This window comes from Cyprinodon tularosa, unplaced genomic scaffold (assembly GCF_016077235.1).
Source record: "Cyprinodon tularosa strain WSP-4 unplaced genomic scaffold, ASM1607723v1 ctg66, whole genome shotgun sequence".
Lineage (NCBI taxonomy): Eukaryota > Metazoa > Chordata > Actinopteri > Cyprinodontiformes > Cyprinodontidae > Cyprinodon > Cyprinodon tularosa.
In genome coordinates this window covers 1,138,295-1,155,656 of record NW_024039407.1, presented here as the reverse complement: position 1 = coordinate 1,155,656, position 17,362 = coordinate 1,138,295, and the positions used below count along the sequence as shown (strand labels likewise).

Here is a 17,362-nt window from a genome sequence, read left to right as displayed (position 1 = left end):
TTTGCAAAGGGACCATAGTGACTTGTCCTTACCAAACTTTTGGCCCGTCCTACTTGTCCCTACCAATAATTCTATTTGAATAACATGTTTATAGTTTACAATATAGTGTTGTTGCAGCAGTCGCTTCTTTTCTCACAACTTGTACATTGAAGTTCATATTTTAATTGCTCATTGTCAGTTTCCCTTATAGTTCCCGTGCCCATGTAAATACAATAAATCTATTTGCAGTCCCTTGAATATGTTATTTTGCTTTGTTTTTACAGTACAGAGAATATTAGCATATCAGATTAAAATAATAAGAGTGGGTTTTACCTCTGTTTACCTCTGCACAATTCAATTTCTTCAAAAGAAAACACAGGATAAATCCACATATAACAGACATATTTAAACTATATTTGGTTAAAAAGGAACGTATTTACCTTCAATCATAGTCAAGTTCAAATGTTACCCTTTTCAAAGCGTTAATTTGTCCCAATTTTACATTATTCTGAGCCACTGACGCTTCAACACTCACGTCAAGCATAAAAAAATAGGAGCATGCATAATGCGTAGGACCAATGACATCGGACCAATTCAACTTAAGACCAATAGTGTCCCTACCAAGGTTGAGGTCAAAGCTACGCCCTTCAGAGGTCGCCATGGCCACCTCTAGCCAATTATTGGCCACCCCTACCATTTTTTCCCTCTAATACAGACAGTAGCAGTAGTAATACTCTCAAGTGGAATATTCAAAACATTTTTTATTTTTTTGGTTAATTATACACATCAATATACTAATATCAAAGATGATACGTACGAAATTCATGCTCTTTTTTATAACTAGATTTTGTGTTTTATGGGGTTAAGAGAAAAACATGTGTCTCTGCAAGTCATCTAGGAGTCTTCAGTAAACTCATAGGTAAATAACTATTTTAATAAAAACTTAATAAATAATCAATTTATGTAGATATTAGTGCAGGTAAATATACATTTTATGCAAAATGTTTATTGATTTTGAAGTTAATTAATGACAATGATGATTGATTTATGCCCCAGAACTCAAAACTCAGTTTTATCCACTATATCTTTTATCTAGAAATTAGGGATGCTTAAATATATGCATCTATTTGTTAACAAAGACTGTAGAAAAGTATAGTTAGTCTTTATTTAGAAAATATGGCTGTTTTGCTTTTTAATTTTCCTGTTGGAACAGTGTATATTGACCCAGAGGTTCTGGTGCCGATCCGCTTTCAGCCACCCCTCAGTGTACATTGGTTATTGCCTGGCCACCCTTATAAAAAATTTCTGGCTACGCCTCTGCATCCAGGAAAGGATCATGTTTCCTTCTTCATTCCCTGTATCACCTTCCAATAATCAATTTACAAATGACGCATTCTATGCTGTTACACAGGAAATGGTCACATATTTGGTGTCTGATTGCACAGGCAGGAGAAATTGATCTTATATGCACCTAAAAACTGCCTAAAAGCAGCATGAGCTCAGTGCGGTTTCAGTATCCCACTTGGAAACTGTTTTTTTTTGTGCGACAGTGCACATCAACCATAATTTTCACTACTTTCCTTTGCTCATCTTTGGTGCAGACTATTTAAATGTATGTCATATTATAGAATAGTTCCTCTGACAGTAAAACAAGGTAGTATACACAGAATGATATGATACAATTATTCTGACATTTCTACTCAAAAGCTATGAAATCAGATATAATTTGACCATTTAGCAAACTGCTTAAAGGAAGCTATTTCACCCTGAAGGTGATTACACCTCGGAGCTTCCCTTCCAGTTCTTTTCCTGGGAGCAAGCTACTAGGTTTAACTATTCTTAACTTAAGACTTGGTAAATCTATATAAAAAAATTACCAAAACAGGTGTGGGCTCGTCGTCAGCATGCAATGGCATGCAGAAATCGAGCTCCAAACATTGCATCAGGTGGATGCCTCTGTGCCTCTTGCTTCTATGCCTCAGGACTACGGATATGCTCTTCTGTATCAATCTGGCTCCAGGATGTATCATTATCCTGTGTTTATTGAACAAACAAAGAGACTGCTCTCATTTGATCGCCTCCGTACCCATAATGTGATACACCATGTGAAGGAAGGCTGTCCACTCCATCTAATCTACTTAACAGATAGGTAATACACATGACTAATAAAGAATAAACCTAACAAAAGCATAAATAATTTTAGTTTTTTTTTTTGCAGTTGTTGGCTTTTGTGGTTTGCGTTGTACATAAGAAATGTTTGTATGGAGATGGACAGAGTGGGGCATCAGCTTAAGAAATGCAGGGGCGACTTCAATCTGTCGTGACTTAAAGAGCTGAACCAAAGACCAAGCCTAAATGTTCTATATGTTCTCATTGTCACCTGTGGTTTTGACATTTTGAAAAAGGGATTCTGCACTGTATTGGCTAAAATATGCTTCCTCTGGCTGGTTTGACTCAACCTTACAAACGCGGCCAGGAACTCCATCATCCTGGCAGGACTCAAAATTGACCCATATTGAATACAAATTTTATTCTTTAAATTTATTGTTGTTGAAAATACTTTAAGATAACTTACTGGTGTCATCTTTCAAATTCAGCTGTCAGAAATGCATAACTGTTTTTCTTTTTGGGCATATTTTCTTTATGAAACACTGGACTGCAATGCATAAGCTTTCTACTGAAGTTCAGGGGTGAAGTCCAATTTAGAAACATACGTATGCTGACTGTTATGGAAAAGACAGCTCAGAGGATTAACCAGCCTCTTTAAAAAGATGATCAGCTTTTCCTTTTTTTCTTGTAAGAGTTAAATGTTTCTCGTGATTTTAGAGGAAAAACTCTAACCCCCTTTTTAGAAAAAGAGCAACATTCGAGTTTCCATCAATCACAGGTTTTCAAGGTTTAAAAGCAGCAAAGTATTGAAGAAACTCTTTAGCCCTCATTTGTATGGAGAGTGATGAGTGCCACGATTCAATAAATTACGAAATAATTATTTAAATGATTCATTCATTTATTAAAAATGGAAACAAATACAGTTTTGATCTAATATATATATAAAACAAATTATTTGGACATATTTTATGAAGAAAATATAGTTATTTCATGTTCCTTGCTGAGGCACACCAGGAATTTATCAAAACTGTCATCATTTATCCAAGTCAAGGAGGCAGGATCAGAGCCGATCCATTGAAACCCTGACATGTGATTAGTTTCTTCTCACTAAGCAAGATAAGAAAACGTCTTGTGAACATTATTGCAGAAAAAGGCAGAGATAACTTTGAAAATGTGTTGCTATTTTTTTACAACACATATAGTGTGCAAATCCAGCCTCTAAATCCATACTTTGGTCTGAAATATATGTAATAAGCTTACGAGAGAGCTAGCTTCTGTCTAGCATGGTGGGAGTATACATTTAACTGAGGCCCATATAATTAAAGATATTTGTTAAGTAAGTTCTGTATTTTTCCCATTTTAATAAAACATTTAAATAATTGTTTCATAAGGTATTTATTTATTGTATTGCAACACTCGTTCCCCTGCATACTTTTGCTCTCAATGTTACCTCAGTTTATTGTTTTGCTCGTATTTGTAGATTCATAACTTTAATTTGATCAAAAAGGAGTCAAATATAAACATCTAATTGCACACTCATGTCTACAAAAATGTATTATTTTGTATGAATAACAGATGTTTTGGATTATTCCTCTGCCACATGACTTCTATCGTAGTTTCTGTGAACTGACTGCAGTGAGGCTGTTTTTACAGTGGCTGCACCATCAGTGAAAAGATCTCAGTCTATCATAATAAAGGAAAACACTCGACACCTCACATTCTATTAATATATGTTTATTCTTCTCCATTTTTACTGTCAGTTTTATTTTTGTATTTGCAAACGTTTTACAGGCCCTCTGTGTACGGACCCATCACCACAGCACACACACTGGCACAACAAGATTGGTCAGAAACAGGATTAATTTCTTTTAGTAGCACACAGATTTCGGGACTTTTGCAAGGACGCAGCAGAGACATACCATAACACTAACAAATCAGACCCTTTTTCAATTTTTTTCTTTTATTTTACTGAAATCAAAAATGACAGCATGACTTGCAAAAAAATAAATAAAACAAAGAATTAACATTCTTATTCTTATCCACTTTTAAAAAAGCATAAATATAAGAAAAATTAAAGGATAAACATGATTTATAAACAGAGGTGTGGACTTTGTCTCGATGACTTTAATGGTCTCATGGTGCATTCGGTTTACCTCAAAACAGGGAAATCAGAGTGACGTAATATTCAAAGTGTTCCCCATGTGGATGCTCCTATTCTCCAAATATATATGGCCACTTTAACAACAATCATAACAATAACAAAAACACTGATCTAGCACTGTGTTTTGGGCATATAAACAACATTGAAAAATATGGTCTTAAAGACACTTAAAAGCAGTACTCGTAAGACTAGGCCTGTCATAATAAACAATATATAAATTCATCGCAAGATTAAAAAAAAATAAATAAATGCATGACAAATTGAAATGAGCTCAATTAACTTTGTATGTTTTTTTTTCATTGTGTGTCCCTCTCTTTCTAATAAAGGGTCTTGATGACAACAAGGTCTCACATCAGTCTCCACTCATCCCTCCCCTTATCCTTTCCTTAGTGTAGCCACTGTAATAGTGACTGAGGAGTAGCAGGCCAGAGAAATACGGATCTAGATTTGGAAAATGCAGTTTCAAATCTAAACATGTTAGCTGCAGTGTTGGAGCAATTTGGACTCAGAGCCGAAAAACAATATTATTGTTTATTGCGAAAATTTCTGGGACAATTCATTGTCCGGCAAAATTTGTTACCATGAGAGCCCTATGTAGGAGGGACTAAATGAAAAGTAAATAAGAAAGGACTGCTAAAATCAGTGAAAGTAAAACTGTTTTACTACTGTTAATTATATAAAAGTCGGGTATGGTCACTTTGCTCTGATTTTACAATTTCAAATTGCGACTTTTGGGGATGTCTCAGTTAAAATCTCTTACCTGGAAGGTAAGGTTTAAAATTCAGACTTCTAGTTGACGACTCGGCTCTTGACTTGATTAGATTAGAAGAGGAGAAAAGATGAGACTCAACTTTAAATAGAATACTGACTTGCGAGTGGACTTGAGAATTTTAATTTGAGATCACTTGATGCACTCATTAATGTCAGAGTGAGAGAGAGTCAGAAATAGTGCACCTATACCAGCTGCCAACATGCAGAATGTAGGGAACACCCTAAACAAGCTGCAAGTCCCGTACATAGCTCAGCATGACCTGAAAATAAACCGTAGGACTTGGACTTGACTACAAAGACACAATAATTACTTGGAACTTTGGTAGTAATAACTTGGCCCCACCTCTGTTTATAACTGTTACATGTCAAGTACAGCAGTTGAATGGAGCTCTAATGAATGAACTGACGATCACGGCCCTAAAGGCGTCTTTAGGGCACAACACCTTCCCCCAACATGAAATAAAATAATCTCTGTATTTAAATAAAAAACTGCTGACAATATAAAAATACATGGCATTGTATTGTAGCTTCATTAAATAAATCAACAATTCATATATATTTATATATATTATAAAATATTATACTGACGTGTAGAAAAATATGCCTTACAACTTTTTTTTGAAAAGAGTAACAGCTGTAAGCTTTTTGTCTGCCACTTCAGAACAAACACTCGACCACAAAAATCCAACATATGTACAAAGAAACAACCGATAAGCAGTCAGAATGAACCAACGCATCCAGACACATACGCTTATTATTTTTCTGACTTGACATGTATTTTATATATCTATATATATATGATACTATAGGATCCAAGCAGTAATTGATGGGCAATGCATACTCAAAAATAAGTTAATAATAATAAAAAAAAGAAATATCTCTGTCATTTATGGCGATATCAGTGTATCTTTGGAGAGGGGAAGAGAGGACGGTGAGGGAGACACATTAATCAGATGCTTTGTGTCACATCACCTGCGTAACAGTATTTCAGCCCACTGAGATCAGAACAAACACAGGCAGTGTCAGCTATCCTAAAGTGAAAAAGGAAGAAAAAGCAAAGGAAAGCCAGGACAAGAGTCAGGGAATACGGGGGCTTTTTTTTTTCTTTTGTTTTTAAGGAGTAACGCGACTTGGATCGCTGAGGCAGTTCACTGAGCATTAATGTGAGCAAGCAGCATGTCACTGAGGCGAGGCAAAGGACGCTGCTGCAGCTGTTTGACATTCAGGCAGATGTTACTGTTGCTGATGCTTGATCTTAAAAGTGTATATCTTGCTGCAAGAGAGAGAGAGAAAGAAAGAGAGGACACAAATGTGTTTGTATTTCCCCCATAGGGAGTGGTTTATCCCTGTTACCTCCTGTCCAGGCAGTGTCTAGCACATGCTAAAGCCACCCGCCCTCTCCTCCCTGTGCTCCAGCTCCTCCACCCATCCACCACCTCCTCCTCCTTCTCCGGACTCAGAGCAGTTGGGTAGACCCATCCCTCACTCCCCGTCGCATGGTAAAGGGCCGTCCTCTCTGGCATGTGAAAGCACTGGCGCGCCAAGCTCATCTACGCACCAACAGTGGCCACGCTGCATGCCCTTGGAGGAGCGGCACTAAGAGGAATTTAAGGAAAGAGAAAAAAGATAGGACACAGAATTATTTATGCCCTTTGATTTTATTTCTGTATTTGTATCTTACTTTGGATTTATGTACATTAATCTTTACAAATAAAAATATTTACTGGGTGACATTCATCTTTGCAATACAGTCAGTTTGACTGGAGAGCATCCCTGCGTCTTGCAGCATGCTGCCACTACCATGTCTCACAGTTGATTTTTAATTGTGGTTTGACTTTTTTTTTTTAGATGTTTAAAGCTTTCTGTGTTTTTTTTTTAAGTTTCTATTTAAGATTTGTTGCGTTTCTACTGTCCAATAAGGCAGTAATTAAAAAATGGATCCTAGAGCAGGTGGCTCTAAAAACATCCTGTCTTCATTGTTGTGTAAAGAGGAATAACAGAACCTTCATGTATGAAGAAGCCAAAGAGGAGCCCCCTTCCCCATACAGTAAAAGCTCTTGGTCTGTCAATATAAACAGTCCAGTCATTTGGTGATGCTGCTTTTTTTTAGCCTTTTTAAGCAGGGAGACCATGTACATTTCAGAGAACACACCGCCTACTAGTGGCAGTGGTAAGGAAATTACACCACTTTTAATGTGTGGCAATATTACAACTATTGATCATGGAGTTTGCATAAAAAATATCATGTAGATGTGTTACTGAAAGGGAACCACAACTTTTAAAGAATCGCTGTCATGTTAATAGGGCCTAAATTGAAAGTCAGCGCAATTTTAACCCTGATCTGACTGCCATGCTCCTCGGTGTCGGTGCTGATGTGAGTTCACCGATGGGAAGGGCTTCACACTACAGCTGGATTTATACAGAGAATTAGTTTATGCTCCAGTTCTGGATTATATTAAGGGGGATCGGAGTAAAATAAAGACAAAAAATATATAGATCAGTTTCATTCTGCGACACAATTGTGTTCATTTTTCAGGGTCATTACTGTGCAACACTGAGCAGAAAATGCCATTGGAGTATAGATCTAGAAGCCTGGAAAAGTTCCCTGATCGTTCGATATGTCAGAGACTCTACCTGCTTTTTCCTGTAGAAACCACGGGTATCACAGTTAGGAATGTAGATGTCGCGGTCAGACTGGAAGACTGTCAGCTCCAGACCCCTCAGGACACTGTTGAGCAGCTTGCGACAGGGTGCCTGAAAGCAGCAATGCAGAGGGTGACTTTTAAAGCTCCAGGGAGGCAAAGAAAGAACCTGGGTGGCATTTGCAAGCCACTGTCTCCCCTCAGAAATCCCCTTTGATTAAAAAAAAAGACGATGATTTTAGATTAGCTACTGTGATGTATCGTAATAGGCAGAAGCAGAGAATGTATGGTTATTAAATGTCACATATTATGTCACATTATATAACAATTTGTTATACAATGCCCCAGCTTTTCAGGTCACAGTAATGACTGTGCATTTTTGTGTGAAATGCTACTGTGTCATCTTGTTGGGTGCCATATATATCACTTCTAAACATACACACTGGTCTTCTAGTCAAGATAAATCTGCAGCTGCAGCAGCCGAGTCAAAACTTTCCCGATTCACATCATGCTCAATTAGTTCTGCCGCATAGCAGCACACATATCATGCACCATAATGCATGGCTTGTGAACAGTGTGTGTACATGCCGCTGCAACACCCCGAACAGCAGTGGATCTGTGAGGAGAGCTGCCTGAAATGCATTGCACTGCAAAATACATCTTTTTTCTATTTTTATTTCCATATGATTTTACAGATTTATTCAAAATACTAAAGGAATTTTTATAAGACCAAAGCTTAAACTTACTTTTTCAAGGTCGCCAAAGTGTGAGGGATGCGGACCTGTGAGGAAAGGAAATGCCATCATGAGAACGTTATCATCAAAGCAGCAGAACCTTTAGACCAAAACCAGCCCCAAATCTCAGTCTTATCATATCAATGTATCCTAATTTACTCTTTGCTTTGGATTGCTGCATTGTTGTGCAGAAGAACACGGCCAAACAAGTCCACCGAGGACCTCCAACTGTGACCGGCTAAACAGGAGACCCAATTACAATCAGTACTTTTCCTTTTCTCGCCGGTAATCGCAATGTCTCAGTTTGGACAGCAGATGGTGATCACTGCAATAAATAGCAGCCTGATCAGGATGTAGGTGACACTGTGACAGTTTGACATTCCATCCTAATTCCCTACAGAGAGGCTGTCTTGTAGGACACACACACTGTCATGATCTCTGGCATGGCGATGGATGATACATGTGGATGTGTTACTGCAAAACGTACATCCTCACCAACAGACTGGTGCTGAAACCAAGGGTGTAATTCTGACCTGTGATTTAAAAAATTATGGGTCCAGAATCTTAAAGACAATTCTTTTTTTTTAAATGAAGGTGGATTTTGGAGATGCTGTGATGCGGAGCCTAAGGCCAGAGGTTGGCAAAGTCGCTTGTGGTGCACAAAATTTAGCCAGCTTTAAAATGTCAGACACTGGATGCCTTTTTTTTTCCTCCGGGGTGACACAGCATCACAGAGACGGAAGAGCTAGATGAGGGTGCATATTATGGAGAAATGTATGTAGAATCTGTTGTAAAACAACACTGTATGTCAGGCTTAATTCCTCTAAATGCCCGCATGCATCTCTATGTGAGATTTCATGCACTTGTGTCTTACCTGTGGGGTGGGGCCTCTCAGTGGGACTAGTTCTGATGTGCTTGGCACAAATGCCTCGTCCCTGCAACAGAGCCTGCAGGGGGCTGTGTTCCCTGGGCGGGGGCACACAGCGGAGCCCCTTGGCACAGCTCAGGGTATACACACCGCACGGCTCCCCCTGAGCCAAAACTGTCGTGCTGCCGGCAACATTATGGTCCCTCGGGGGCCGGCCTGCCCCCAGAGGATCCTTGCAGGAGGGACAGACCTTGAAAGGGCCCCAGCGGCTTCCCCCTGCCCACGATCCGCAGTGGGCAATCAGCAGCAACACAACGGCCGTTAAGTTAGAAAGGAGAGGCATCTTCTGTCCAGGTCTCAGGTTCTGCACACTGTCACCCCCTGTCAGTTAAATGTGGCCGATGCTATTTCTGGATGGATATCACTCTGTCTTTTCCCCTTTCCTGCGTCTTCGTCCTGCTCCTGAAACAGTAGGTTTCCTTGGTGCTTTGTCGGCTGAGTCCTCCTGCAGTGCCAGAGGACACAAATGGAGATTGAGAAAGACACGGCAAAGCACCAGCTTTTAAAGATCTGGCGGTGATCGGGAATGAGTGAGAGAGGGAGAGAGAGCACAGTTATGACACCTTCAGGGGCTGGGACTCAGAGAGAGAGAGAGAGAGGGAGAGAGAGAAAGAAGGAGGTGGCAGGGAGGGGGAGAGAAAAGGGGGTGGATTATATTCCTTTTAGAAATTAGCAGAATCTCTCCACCCTTTCACCATTCATGGTAATCTGCTCCTTTATAGAATTGTGACCATCATCAGTTATGTGCATTTTCTTTTCATTGTCAAAGATCCTACTTGAAGGTTCGCCATGGTAACAAATACAAATGTTCTGCATATGGGTTCCCACTGCAATGCTGTTCCCAGCAGCTAAATCCATGGCCAAGTCTAAGTTTTACCCCCCTCTGGAATCCTCTGTAAAGCTGAGAGACAATATTTCCTGTTCAAACATGTAACTGAGCTCCGCATCTGTAGTAGTCCTTCATAATCCTTATGTTTGGAACTTAACAGAATACTGGCTTAATGACTTAGGTACTCGCCTACTGACACAAGTTAACTCTTAAAGTGCAATCAGCAAGATTAAATGCCTCCTGCGGACCAGTGGAGAACAGCAAACCTGATACTCCACCACCAGCAGGATGTCTGTAGCTACAGCGCTTTGCTTCAGCTCCCATCAGTGTCCCCTGCTGCTGTTACTAAGCACTTCAACCAGTATGAAAAGCATTGGATTCAGTTTAGTTGATATAGTGCCAAATACATAAGTTATAATCTCAAAGTAACTAATAAGATAAAAAGACATGATTCGTATCCAGCTATAGCTCCAAATTCAAAATGAAACAATCCAGTACATTTTAAGATAATAACAGGGTAACTTCGGAAGAGAAGTAAGCAAACTGATCCTGAATTTTTATTCTGCATAGCTCTGTTAGTACAGACAAGTGCATGGTTAAAGATTTATTGCATCAAAATGACAAACAGGAAGGTGGTTTCCTATCTAAAGCCAATGATTCCCAATAAATCTGTAAATTAATTAGGATCCTGTCAGAAAGATTGACAGCACTTATGTACAGATAAGTGTTATTGCTTCTGCATAATGTTGGGGCTGAATTTATTTTCATCACATATATCTTAGTAAAACTGTAAAGCTCTTAAGTTAAAAAAAACAAAACTTTAAGGTCTGAGAGTGTAACGATATTGATGACAAATTGGATCTTTGATGGATGGGTCCCTCTTTGACCCCATGCATTATGTAGCTTTTCTTGTCATGTAGGAGGAAAATAAACATTATTAAAATGTGCTAAAGTTCATTGCCAGACACTAAGAAATTTACTCTAGTCTTATGGATCTAGAAGACTGACCCGTTCCTGCTGAAACTGCAGGCTCTCTGAGGATGACATCTGCCTCACCATTAGCCGCAAGGTGTCCGGATTATTCTCGGCACAAAGGGCACAAATCACCTGCCGGCTTCTGTTCCCATCAGCTCCCCAGACTCTGCAGCGCACATATTAGGAGAAATGTTCCTTGGTACTTGCCAGAGCAGCAGGGGCCTTCTTTTCCACACTTCTTGGGATTATTCATCTCCTCCCCCCCAGGCAGCTCTGCAGTCTCCTCCTTCTGGTTCCAGTCATACCCCATCTGGCTCATAGTGTCTGTGTCCTCCACTATTAACAAACTTACAGAAACATTATTTCACAGTTGCTATTATAATTACTCTAACTGGATAGTGTCAGTAATTTAAACCTCTAGAGATCATAATATATTATCACTGAAACAAACTTATCAACACAGAGTATATAGAATGAATTAATAAAAGACTGATAGCCCTATAAGAAGATGTTATTTTTTTCTCTCTCCATCAGATGAAATCAGGATAAACCCAAAGGGTCGCACACACACCCACACACACATCCGGGAGTCCGGATTGGTCAAACCTTCAACGCCGTTTCTGAACTCCTGCTGCTATTGGCTTTTGAAAAGAAGGAGACTGTGACGTCAGTGGGAAGCGCCGAACTCCAGTTTCCAAAGTTTTGTGTGATGCTAAGGTTAGCTGATGGACGGCATTGAGTCTATGTCCTCATTAACAGCCCACGGGTAAGCGATACACTCACCGTTACCTGATAGACTGATGATGTGAAGAACTACCTTCCGCTTCGCAGCGCTTTTTTATGTCGGTTTGTTTTATTTACTGGAAACCGAACCGTAGTATGCTAACGATGCTAACCAAGGTTTAGCTTCTCTCTGAATGAACCTACTTCAGTCACCAAAGAGCACTCAGCTATTTGTGTAGATATTATCGGGTTAAAGAAAGGGAAAAAAGCTGTTAAATATCTGAATGAAAATTCATGTGTTTGTATTGCCTGTGGTCAGCTGGTAGAAGACCCTCGCTGTCGGAAGTAAACAAAGACACGCCCCCTTCTGATCGCGAACGCGAGGCTTATTTCCACCTACATGTATGACAATGTTTTATCGTGATTGTAATGCTCCAAAAATGGTTTATAGATGATATATAGTTGTAAATTGTTGTTGTCTGCCATGATACGCAGAAAAAAAAGGTCTTTGACCACATCCGTAGAAAATATGATTCGCTGCTTCCGCTCCGGAGCAGCAGATTTTAAGCGATCCAGGCCCCGGTTATTCAGTTCCAGGCACAAATAATTAAACATCTGCCTTTCTAATTCGTAGTTTTTTCTTCTGAGGACAAGGTAAAATAGTTTATGAATACACATAGATATTCTCGTGCATCGTGCATAAAAAAAGGTAAATGACAAAATTTTCTCACTTCTTGTTTTAAGTAAATTAGGGATAAAACAATTTATCTGATTTACAGAATGAGGAGAAGATGTTTGTGGAAATTCTGTATTTATTGTAAGGCTACAAATTATTATTTTGATAATCAATTAATCTGTCAATTATATTTTCGATTAATCACTGCACTAAGGAATGGAAATGTTATGAAAACTGTACAAAACGAAATTGTTTTCCCCCAAAGACAACAAAAGTTGTCTAAGTCTAATAATCGCATAGCGAAAGGTTCCTTAAAGACGTTTTTTTCACAAAATTAAACAAGGTGAAAAACATTTTACCCTTGTGGAGTTCTGGTTAGAGCATATTGACAGGAGAAATGGGTTTTTATTTGATCTTAAAAGCAAAATATTTATACACTCACCGGCCACTTTATTAGGTACCCCATGCTAGTAACGGGTTGGACCCCCTTTTGCCTTCAGAACTGCCTCGATTCTTCGTGGCATAGATTCAACAAGGTGCTGGAAGCATTCCTCAGGGAGTTTGGTCCATATTGACATGATGGCATCACACAGTTGCCGCAGATTTGTCGGCTGCACATCCATGATGGGAATCTCCTGTTCCACCACATCCCAAAGATGCTCTATTGGATTGAGATCTGGTGACTGTGGAGGCCATTTGAGTACAGTGAACTCATTGTAATGTTCAAGAAACCAGTCTGAGATGATTCCAGCTTTATGACATGGCGCATTATCCTGCTGAAAGTAGCCATCAGAAGTTGGGTACATTGTGGTCATAAAGGGATGGACATGGTCAGCAACAATACTCAGGTAGGCTGTGGCGTTGCAACGATGCTCAATTGGTACCAAGGGGCCCAAAGAGTGCCAAGAAAATATTCCCCACACCATGACACCACCACCACCAGCCTGAACCGTTGATACGAGGCAGGATGGATCCATGCTTTCATGTTGTAGACGCCAAATTCTGACCCTACTATCTGAATGTCGCAGCAGAAATCGAGACTCATCAGACCAGGCAACGTTTTTCCAATCTTCTTTTGTCCAATTTCGATGAGCTTGTGCAAATTGTAGCCTCAGTTTCCTGTTCTTAGCTGAAAGGAGTGGCACCCGGTGTGGTCTTCTGCTGCTGTAGCCCATCTGCCTCAAAGTTCGACGTACTGTGCGTTCAGAGATGCTCTTCTGCCCACCTTGGTTGTAACGGGTGGTTATTTGAGTCACTGTTGCCCTTCTATCAGCTCGAACCAGTCTGGCCATTCTCCTCTGACCTCTGGCATCAACAAGGCATTTCCGCCCACAGAACTGCCGCTCACTGGATGTTTTTTCTTTTTCGGACCATTCTCTGTAAACCCTAGAGATGGTTGTGCGTGAAAATCCCAGTAGATCAGCAGTTTCTGAAATACTCAGACCAGCCCTTCTGGCACCAACAATCATGCCACGTTCAAAGTCACTCAAATCACCTTTCTTCCCCATACTGATGCTCGGTTTGAACTGCAGGAGATTGTCTTGACCATGTCTACATGCCTAAATGCACTGAGTTGCCGCCATGTGATTGGCTGCTTAGAAATTAAGTGTTAACGAGCAGTTGGACAGGTGTACCTAATAAAGTGGCCGGTGAGTGTATATTTTTTCACTATCCCTGTATAAGTAGGTTGCTCTGTCAGCTAAAGGCATGTTTTTGAGTCTCTATACTACAGATAACAATTAATCGATTAATCTAGCCTAATAAACTAACCCCACCAGCCAGCGGCCAAAATAATTTTTGCCCGCGAGTGGTTTAGCCTCCATCAATGCCCCAGGCCCTAGAATTGGCCGGCCAATCACAATGCAGAGATGTGTTTTGAATTTCTGGATGCAAAGCAGGCGGGGTTTTGAGGGCGGGATGACAAAGCTGTGCGACACTGCACAAATTACAACAAGGAAGATGGCAACAACTATTGAACAGTTCTCATTTCACTCAGCTTTGGAATCAATTTTGGAGGGATTAGACTTGTTTTTTTTTTTTATTGAAACATGAGCAGGAAGAGGCTCTACGCTCATTAATTTTTAAGAAAGACGTATTCTCAGTTTTACCGACAGGCTGTTTGTTTACACTCCCCCACCAGCTTTCTGTCGCACTCCCTATGTCACAGTCAGTTGCGCTCATTGGTCAGAGCGTTGGCCAATAGGCACAGACATGGTTTGAAAGACAACGTGTTGTTCTCATCAACAGTCTTCCGATGTCTCATTCATCGGGGCCAGACTAAATTACACATTTAACCGCTCATTTAGTCTGGTTTATCAGGTTACGATTAATCATGATTCATCCGATTATTGTTTCATCCCTAATTTATTGGTGCCAGTGGAACCATGTTGAGCAGGGGAATAATGGAAAATAGAGAAGCATGAACCATTTTTTCCCCACCCAATTACAGGTGCTGGTCATAAAATTAGAATATCATGAAAAAGTAGATTGATTTCAGTAATTCCATTTAAAAAGTGAAACTTGTATATTATATTCATACATTACATACAAACTCATATATTTCAGATGTTTATTTTGTTTAATTTTGATGATTACAAATGACAACAAATGAAAATCTCAAATTCATCATATCAGAAAATTAGAATATTACTGAAGACCAATAAAAACAAAGGATTTATAGAAATGTTGGCCAACTGAAAAGTATGAACATGAAAAGTATGAGCATGTACAGCACTCAGTATTTAGTTGGGCCTCCTTTGGCCTGTATTACTGCAGCAATGCGGCGTGGCATGGAGTCGATCAGTCTGTGGCACTGCTCAGGTGTTATGATAGCCCAGGTTGCTCTAATAGTGGCTTTTAGCTCTTCTGAATTGTTGGGTCTGGTGTATTGCATCTTCTTCTTCACAATACCCCATAGATTTTCTATGGGGTTAAGGTCAGGAGAGTTTGCTGGCCAATTAAGAACAGGGATACCATGGTCCTTCAACCAGGTACTGGTAGCTTTGGCACTGTGTGCAGGTGCCAAGTCCTGTTGGAAAATGAAATCTGCATCTCCAAAAAGTTGGTCAGCTGCAGGAAGCATGAAGTGCTCTAAAACTTCCTGGTATGTGGCTGCGTTGACCCTGGACCTCAGAAAACACAATGGACCAACACCAGCAGATGACATGGCACCCCAAACCATCACTGACTGTGGAAACTTTACACTGGACTTCAAGCAACGTGGATGAAGTGCCTCTCTTCTTTTCCTCCAGACTCTGGGACCTTGATTTCCAAAGGAAATGCAAAATTTACTTTCATCAGAGAACATGACTTTGGACCACTCACCAGCAGTCCAGTCCTGTTTCTCTTTAGCCCAGGCAAGACGCTTCTGACGCTGTCTGTGGTTCAAGAGTGGCTTGACACAAGGAATGCGACAGCAGAAACCCATGTCTTTCATACGTCTGTGTGTGGTGGTTCTTGAAGCACTCACTCCCGCTGCAGTCCACTCTTTGTGAATCTCCCCCACATTTTTGAAGGGGTTTTGTTTCACAATCCTCTCCAGGGTGCGGTTATCTCTCTTGCTTGTACACTTTTTTCGACCACATCTTTTCCTTCCCTTCGCCTCTCTATTAATGTGCTTGGACACTGAGCTCTGTGAACAGCCAGCCTCTTTAGCGATGACCTTTTGTGTCTTGCCCTCCTTGTGCAAGGTGTCGATGGTCGTCTTTTGGACAACTGTCAAGTCAGCAGTCTTCCCCATGATTGTGTAGCCTATAGAACTAGACTGAAAGACCATTTAAAGGCTTTTGCAGGTGGTTTGAGTTAATTAGCTGATTAGAGTGTGGCACCAGGGGCCATCAATTTTGAACCTTTTCACAATATTCTAATTTTCTGATATGATGAATTTGAGATTTTCATTTGTTGTCATTTGTAATCATCAAAATTAAACAAAATAAACATCTGAAATATATGAGTTTGTATGTAATGTATGAATATAATATACAAGTTTCACTTTTTAAATGGAATTACTGAAATCAATCTACTTTTTCATGATATTCTAATTTTATGACCAGCACCTGTAGATGCAGATACAGGAGCTGAGCGTTTTGGCCGAAGCCGATCCAATACTACTGTTAAATGAATAACTCTATTCTTTGCCATGTGAGTAAATGCATCATGATAAATACTTTTTTTTTAAAAGGTTACAAATGAACACAGATATAAATAATCACTAGCTGCTATGTGTGCTCTGCACAATGATGTAATCAGTGTTGCAATCAGAAATTTGAAGCCACTAGATCCCTGTAGATAAATGGCTGTGTATAATATCAATAAAAGTAGAAATGTTTACATTGAAATGCTTGATCAATGTCCTTTATACGATATTCAATTCAGGTAATAAATCCATATTGGAGCCCGTGTTATCTGTCACTCTGTGGTGCTGCCCAACCACACAGTGACCGCTGAACATCTAGGGACCTGAAGATAGATAGATGGACTTAGAGCTGGACAATTATTCATTATCAATAGGGATGCACGATATTGGGATTTTGGCCGATATGCCGATATTTTAAAACTCATGTAGCCGATAACCGATATCGATACCGATGTTAAAGCTGGACAAAAATAAGTAGTCATTGAAAATAGCAGTTTTGTTATCCATTTCTGACATTTTGAAAAATAATATACTCAAATATATTTTCATATGCTGATATCAAATTGATTTTTGAAAACGAGGTATCAATCTATTTTACTTTCAAAATCTCGTGAAATTTCCTCATTCTGTTACAAACTCTCGTGATATTTTGCAAATTCTTGTGAGATTTTGTTAGTAAAATAGATCGATACCGCGTCAA

General features: G+C 39.7%; 2 protein-coding genes across 4 annotated transcripts in view; one reads left to right on the top strand and one right to left on the bottom strand.

Moving 5' to 3' along the window:
* Positions 1-3,806: 3,806 nt before the first annotated feature.
* igfbp6b (insulin-like growth factor binding protein 6b) lies at positions 3,807-9,906 on the bottom strand. The gene is made up of 4 exons (XM_038309291.1): positions 9,271-9,906; positions 8,409-8,443; positions 7,655-7,774; positions 3,807-6,616 (listed from the first exon to the last, which is right to left on the bottom strand). Exons 1-4 carry the CDS (start codon positions 9,605-9,607, stop codon positions 6,503-6,505), a joined length of 606 nt encoding a protein of 201 aa, XP_038165219.1. The 5' UTR covers positions 9,608-9,906; the 3' UTR covers positions 3,807-6,502.
* Positions 9,907-11,774: 1,868 nt separating this feature from the next.
* Positions 11,775-17,362, top strand: part of spryd3 (SPRY domain containing 3) — a 72,018-nt gene continuing 66,430 nt past the window's right edge. For all 3 annotated transcript variants that reach the window (XM_038309290.1, XM_038309289.1, XM_038309288.1), the window contains exon 1: positions 11,775-11,894. The gene's annotated coding sequence lies outside the window, so the exon portion shown is untranslated. The remainder of the gene's footprint in view (positions 11,895-17,362) is intronic.

Excerpts from the sequence above, each read along its gene's own strand:
- igfbp6b (XM_038309291.1), bottom strand. The coding sequence starts at position 9,607 with ATGCCTCTCCTTTCTAACTTAACGGCCGTTGTGTTGCTGCTGATTGCC. Across the intron at positions 8,444-9,270 it reads TGAGAGGCCCCACCCCACAG|GTCCGCATCCCTCACACTTT; the intron begins GTAAGACACAAG and ends CTTTCCTCACAG. Across the intron at positions 6,617-7,654 it reads GTTTCTACAGGAAAAAGCAG|TGCCGCTCCTCCAAGGGCAT; the intron begins GTAGAGTCTCTG and ends AATTCCTCTTAG.